The following is a 7,591-nucleotide window of genomic DNA, read 5'->3' on the forward strand; positions in this document are numbered from 1 at the left end:
CTATTTATAAACAACAGTTAATATTAATTCCCGGATGTGTTCTTTACGAGCAGTCGATGCTGAAGGATTTCGTTGTTTGTATTTCAAAGTTTTTTCCAGGAAATTAAAGTTTGTTGTTTTTGTTATTGTTGTAGAAAAGATGTTTTTTTTAAATTTCTTTTCTACAACGGGGCCCTGAAATCACGTGACAGCCGCCGACATTGCTGCTGCTGATGATTTTGGCGAAAGGCCCTCAATTGGTTGTCGTCTGTCGCGCTGTTGTTGTTGTTGTTGTTGTTGTTTACTTGCTACTGCTGATTTCGGTAGAGTCTATTAATTGCTGTTCGTTTGTAATGCTGTCGTTGTTGTTGTTGTTGTTTACTTGCTACTGCTGATTTTGGTAGAGTCTATTAATTGCTGGTCGTTTGTAATGCCGTCGTTGTTGTTGTTGTTGTTTACTTGCTACTGCTGATTTTGGTAGAGTCTATTAATTGCTGGTCGTTTGTAATGCCGTCGTTGTTGTTGTTGTTGTTTACTTGCTACTGCTGATTTTGGTAGAGTCTATTAATTGCTGGTCGTTTGTAATGCCGTCGTTGTTGTTGTTGTTGTTTGTTAGCGGCCAAGCCGCGACAACATCGCTAAATATCAAGATGAAAAACCCATAGGGGTGACCACAAGAAGTAGAGCGATAGAGAGGGGAAATAGAGAAGACAAGTCGTTAGGTGATAAACAACCGAGACCTGTAGTAGCACCCCAACCTTGTTTATCCATGCCACGGCAAGTGCTGATCAAGGAGCAACAGAATGATGGCTACCTAAAACCCTTATTCTGTCGAGTTGAAGAAGAGTATTCTCCTGACTCAAAAAGCCAATATTTCCTAAATAATGGCGTGCTAATGAGGAAATGGAATGCTCCCAGGACGACAGAAGAGTCGGAAGAGACTACGCGGGAACAAGTAATGGTGCCCGACATATATTGGGAGGATATCATGAAAGTGGCGCATGAGATACCATTAGCGGGCCACCTAGGTGTCAACAAGACCCTAGAAAAGCTGACCAGACATTTTTACTGGCCAGGAATCGTGGGAGATGTCAAGAGGCTCTGTAGAACCTGTGGGACGTGCCAAAAGACTGGAAAACCTAACCAGAGTATTCCCCCGGCCCCACTCCAACCTATACCGGCAGTGGAAGAACCGTTTAATAGGGTAATTGTGGACTGTGTGGGATCATTACCCAAAACCAAAACAGGACACAAATTTATATTAACTATAATGTGTGCGTCCAGAAAAGTAGTGGATGCCCTAATAAATTTCTTCACTAAAATAGGGCTACCTGAAACCATAAAGACCGACCAAGGGTCTAACTTTACGTTGAGGCTATTCAAGCAGGCTACAGAGCAACTGGGAATCACCCACATAAAATCCAGCGCTTATCACCCTCAATCGCAGGGGGCTCTGGAACACTTCCATGCCACTCTAAAGACCATGCTAAGAGGCTATTGTATGGAGCACGATGCCGAATGGGATCAGGGGATTCCATTTGTGCTCTTCGCAGCTCGAGAAGCAGTTCAAGAGTCGTTGGAATTCAGTCCCTTCGGACTAGTCTTCGGTCATCAGATACGAGGACCGTTAAAGATGATAAAAGAGAAATGGGTCAGCAATGAGCCCTTGCCAAATAATATGACGGATTACGTCACTAAGATGCGAAAAACCTTAGCCGAAACACGGAAATTAGCTAAGACTCACCTAGAGAGTAGTCAGAGGGTCATGAAGGCCACATATGATAAAAAGGCAGTAGATAGAAGATTCGAAGAGGGAGAGGAAGTGTTGATGCCCCTACCCCTGAATGGACAACCATTCAAGGCAAAATATCAGGGACCGTACAGGATTACTGAAAAGATAAGCCCATTGAATTATAGGATATCTACCCCTAAGCGTAGAAACAAAACTCAAGTGTGTCATGTGAACATGATGAAGAAATATTTCAGGAGGCCGGGAGAAAAATCAGTGGTGACAGCACCATGTCACAGCGAAGCTGTAAGTGAGGAGTATCCCGTAAGAGACCTTCCAGTAGAAAAAAACTCACCCATTAAGTTAAAGAATTCGGAGATAATGGGTAACTTAGGGTGCAAACTTGCACATTTACCACCAGGAGAAGGGCAAAGGTTACAGGAAATGGTAACAGAATATAGCGACCTATTTGCTGATGCACCTACGCGCACAAGAGCAATAGTGCATGACGTTGAGCTAAGGGAGAGCGAGCTGATTAGAGAACATCCATATCGCTTAAGTCCGAAGAAGTTAGAGATAATGAAAACGGAGATAGACTACATGCTCAAACATGAGATAATAGAGCCGAGTCAAAGCGAATGGGCATCACCGTGCGTGCTGGTCGATACACCTGACGGAACGGTGAGATTCTGTACGGATTACTGTAGAGTGAATGCGATAACCAAGGTAGATGCATACCCTATGCCTCGAATAGACGACTGCATAGATAAGATGGGCCATGCCAAATACATCACCAAATGCGACCTTCTTAAGGGGTACTGGGCAGTGCCCCTAACCGAAAAAGCCAAGCAAATATCGGCGTTCGTAACCCCAGAAGGAGCATACCAATATCGCGTGATGCCATTCGGAATGAAGAACTCCCAGGCAACGTTTGTAAGACTGATGAACGCATGGCTGGGATTGAAAACATGGATACGTATGTCGATGACAGTCATCTATAATGACACATGGATAGAACATATCGAAACAATCGAAAAGGTGTTCCAGAGATTAAGAACGGGCAAATTAACCATAAACTTAGCTAAAACAGAGTTCTGCCAGGCCAAAGTCAAATATCTAGGGCACGTAGTTGGCCATGGGAAGATCACTCCAGCAAAGGCCAAGGTACAAGAGATAAAGAATTATCCCATACCAAAAAATTTTAGGAGTTTGAGGAGATTCCTGGGCATGGCAGGATATTACCGCCAATTCTGCAAGAATTTTGCATGCCTCACTGCACCATTAACGGAGCTGTTGAAAAAGCACAAGCGATTTCAATGGACGCCCGAATGTCAAGAAGCAGCTGAGAAGATCAAGCAAATGTTAAGCAGTGAGCCAGTGTTAAAGGCTCTGTCGTTTGACAAACTCTTCAGTGTGGCGGTGGATGCCAGCAATAGCGGGATAGGAGCAGTACTGTTACAAATGGGGGAGGATGAGCAACTACACCCAGTCAGTTACTACTCATAGAAACTGAACAAGTTTCAAAAATCCTACTCCACAATAGAGAAGGAGGCATTGGCCTTAGTGATGAGTTTATCTCATTTTGAAGTATATGTGTCCTCAGTACACATCCCGACTATCCTATACACAGACCACAACCTATTAGCGTACATCAATAGAATGAAAAATAAAAACCGACGATTACTCTCATGGAGTCTCATATTGCAGGAATTCGACCTAGACATCAGACATATAAGGGATCGAGATAACATAATAGCAGACGCCTTATCACGTAGATTCGAAGCGGAGAGGGAAGAAAAAAAGGAAACTCGTAGAGTAGCTGTAAGAAAAAAAGAATAGAAATGAAGGAAAAGATGGAGGAAGGACTCCCTTATTCTTTTTTTTCTTTTATGGAGGAAGGTGTTAAGAGAAATGGCTATAGCCCCCTCCTCTTTATTTGTGGTATATATATATATATATATATATATTACAAATAAAGAGGAGGGGGTATAGCCATTTCTCTTAACAATATATATAAAATAAAAATTACAATTAAATTTACCAAGATGGTAAAATTAAAGTATATTATAAATATTAAAGAATTAATATTTATAAAATTATCTCAGCCAGATGTAAAAGCTCGATAAAACCAAATAGGAAATAGAGCTTATAATATGAGCAAACAGTTAATAAAATATGTTGAAAAACACTTTGAAATGAGTTAAAAACATATTTAATCTGAAAAGGAAACACTAGATAAGTGGATAGTCCTTAATCCGCTGCGTTTCGAAGAAATACTTTCCTTCTCATCAGAGAGTAGGAATTAGCAAAATGCGGGATCGGATTTTGCATGCAGAAGTATTTGATGAAACAACAAAGTGTTTTTAACATATTTTATTAACTGTTTGCTCATATATATATATATATATATATATATATATATATATATATATTCTCAAAACCTCTGACCTTGGTGGAGGGGAGACTAAAACTTGCTATGGTTTCAAATGATCTGAAATAACAGCCAGGGAAGATTTGATTCCAAATATTTCTCATATGTTATATCTCCCCTCTTTTGGAAATAGGGTACGATTATGAATATCTCCAGTATAAAATAATCGTTATACACTGTGAAATTTACTTTATGTATGAAAACCAAAGAGGGAGAGAATATGAAAAATATTTGGAATCAAGTCTCCTCTTGTTGTTATTTCAGACCATTTGAAACCATAGCAGCAAGTTTTAGTTTCCCCTCCATCAAGGATAGAGGTTTTGGGAAAATATCAGATATTTTGTAATTCATATGCAAAATTAGGAAAACAAATGACTATGATTGAAATATTGGTAAAAGTGTAGTATCTTTCCACCCACAAAAAATTCTTTAAAATTACCACTATAATAGGTTTTTGAGGGCTCTGAAAACGAAAATAATTGTTAAAATCGCAGGAAAAGCATTAAGTTTTCATAGTATTAAGTGATGGGCATTGTTGTACGCATAATTTTTGCTTAATACCTGGTAAAATACTTATTTGCAGAAAATTTAAATGCGATATTCATTTTCAACACACCCGAAAACCTATCGAAAGCAAGTTTTTTTTAAAGTAGGTTTTGTGTTGGTCTACCAGGCCACAATAAACAGTCTAAAAAATGACAGATTACACCCCCCCCCCCGAAAAAGGTGGCCATAACATGGGTACTCATTTTATCTTAAATTAATATAGAAAAGTGATCCCCCACTTTTTGAAACAATGATGTTCGACCCTAAGGGCAAATTTCACATAGCCTACTACACAATTCAGGTCATTAGCTTTCCAACAAGCCTTCATTTGTTAAATTCTGATCAATAGTCCCCAAGATTTCGAATTTATACTATTGCCAAAAAAGGTGGTATATATATATATATATATATATATATATATATATATATATATATATATATATATATATATATATATATATATATATATATATATATAGTATTTAATATTTCATTTTCTATATTTCAAGCGGACCTCTGGTCTTGGTCAGAAAAAAGTACCGAAAAATATATATATTTATGGATATATTATGGATATATCTATACTCGTAGTCAAATTGAATATTGAAATGCTCATATCTTTCGTTCTATGGGACAAAACTGCATGAAAATTTGCAGACTTTTTAAGATAATAATAATACTATTATATGGTTAAAATTTTATGACAATTGGTAAAAAGAACCTATATTTTCAAACCAATAAAATATCCAAAAATTTGCCTAAATTTGTATATATAGTGCCCTGGCAGCCAGCTTCAGTTTTGCTGCTTTGGTTGTCTCCTCTGTGGTCTCGTCAAGTCACTATTATATATAAATATATACTATGCTGTCTGTTCGTGGATTCAATTATTTGGAAACTACTTGACCAAAACGGCTGAAATTTTGTATGGACCTTTATGATGATAAGGTGCATTGAACTAAGTGTTATGGTATTAATAGTGATTAATAGAGATTAGTTGCCACAATATAACATTTACTTGAGAAATTTTTTTGAAAACTACTGGCCAATCTGGCTTAATTTTTGTATAGACATTTGAGTGTTTGTGTATATTAGTGATCTTTTAAACCAACATATTTCAGGAGAAAAACAGTATTACGTACTTACGTGTCATGTAAAAATTAGTATAAATTCCGAAAATTACAAAAATAATCCAGTAGATTTTAACAAAAATTACATTCTGATATATCATGTTTAAAAATGGTGGGCCCTCAATTTAAGTCGATTTAAGTCAAGGGAGATAAATCAGTTTATCATACTGAATTGGTTACACAACTCTTTCACATTAAAATATACGATAAAATTCGATAATTCGATGAATTCTAGTTTTACACAAGCCCCAAAAAGATGAAGAAAAAAAGAAATCAAGTCCTAGATTAAAAAACAAGTTTTTCTAGAAGAGAAGTTTAAACTCTGAAATATATGAAAAATATTTTTTTTAATAAATAAATAAAACATGATTCAATTGTACTATAGGTACCGTTTGAATATTTCGCTCATTGCGCTTTGTATTTCACCATTGGATAAAATTGATTTTCGTTTTACGTAATTTCCTTTTTGGTATTATGTTATCATCGGCTACATCATCCCCACCTTCCAAAAACGAAATTCTACTTAACAATGATACGTTCTGAACACAGCCGCTACTATTGCCTTTATGATGGAATGTAATTTAATTGAGTGCAGACTCAAACAGTTATAAACAATTACTTTTTCAACTTTGGTTGAAAACAACGAAGTTTTAAGACTAGCAGGGCTACTTGGTGTCGCCCGGGATCCTAATTATCATAAAGTTGCTGTCAAGTGTGATCTCAAATCCAGTGAAGTCCATTATGTCCTGGGTGAAGACAAACTTTTCAGGGATGAGAATAATGCCATTTCTGCGGCAAATATCCAGCCATTGGCATGCTTGGAAGAAGCTCCACAGGAGTGTGTCATCAATGCACTTCGTCGTGTGTCACAATTCAGCAACAATCTCATTGAAACACCGCATGTAGTTATACCCAGGGGCGATGTACCCCTGTGGGGCAGATCGATATCTGTATCTCCCCCAAGAGGCAATGAAAGTTGTAAGGTGTTTATCTTCATTGCAAATTAGTACACTGTGGTAACCGTTCTAGGCACCGAACACCATCTTTTTTTTTTACCATCGGGCACAGACTTGGCTTGATGGAATGGGGACTGGGTGTGGTGAGTCTCTCTTGTCGCATGAGTGTTGAGAGGTTGGAAGTCGACTGTACGACAAGGTTTTCCATTCTTTTTAGTACAGATAACTATTTTATAGCATCACGTTACTGGATCATCAATTGGTTCAATAACTTGTAGCTTCACATCTTGATTCAAACTTGCCTTTACCTCATCTTGCCAGTGCAGTGGGACAGGGACAGGTGTGTGGTGGGCCACGGGTGTAGCATGAGAGTCAACCATTAGCTTCATGGGTGCGCCCTCCATGAGGGGGAGAGGCTGATGCTTGCATTGAATGTACTTGTGCTGTATAGATAGCACAAATACTCCTCCAGTTTCCTTCGATTTTCTTCAGTTGCGAGGTAGGGAAGACTTGAAGGAACTGGTGGTGGCAGTGTGCGTTAGGGACAGTTGCACCGAACATCATTGGGGTTCTTGGCATGTGATTTTCCTGCATCAGCATCTGCAGCACTGACAGCATCATTTTTGTTGTGGGAAAGTTCTCAGTAATCAGGCCTAGGGGAACACAAGCTTTCCTGCTAATAAAGAATTGGTCCGCACTGTCAGTAACATACACTATCTGATGTTTTTCTATCCTGTTGCCTTCAAGGTCTTTGCCGCATAGGCAGAGAACTGTTGTGCCAAGGATGTTGATACCTTTATTGTTGGCGGCATGCATCTGCATG

The 7,591-nt window shown here is 38.3% G+C and overlaps 1 protein-coding gene across 1 annotated transcript; it reads left to right on the forward strand.

Moving 5' to 3' along the window:
* Window positions 1-748: 748 nt before the first annotated feature.
* Window positions 749-3,214, forward strand: LOC145248748 (uncharacterized). The gene has a single exon (XM_080110393.1). The coding sequence runs from the start codon at window positions 749-751 to the stop codon at window positions 3,212-3,214; it is 2,466 nt and encodes an 821-aa protein (XP_079966519.1).
* The last annotated feature ends 4,377 nt before the right edge of the window (window positions 3,215-7,591 follow it).

The sequence above is a fragment of the Euprymna scolopes genome, chromosome 27 (genome assembly GCF_053919585.1).
Source record: "Euprymna scolopes isolate OS-2025 chromosome 27, ASM5391958v1, whole genome shotgun sequence".
Taxonomy (NCBI): Eukaryota; Metazoa; Mollusca; class Cephalopoda; order Sepiida; family Sepiolidae; genus Euprymna; species Euprymna scolopes.

Excerpts from the sequence above, each read along its gene's own strand:
- LOC145248748 (XM_080110393.1), top strand. The coding sequence starts at position 749 with ATGCCACGGCAAGTGCTGATCAAGGAGCAACAGAATGATGGCTACCTA.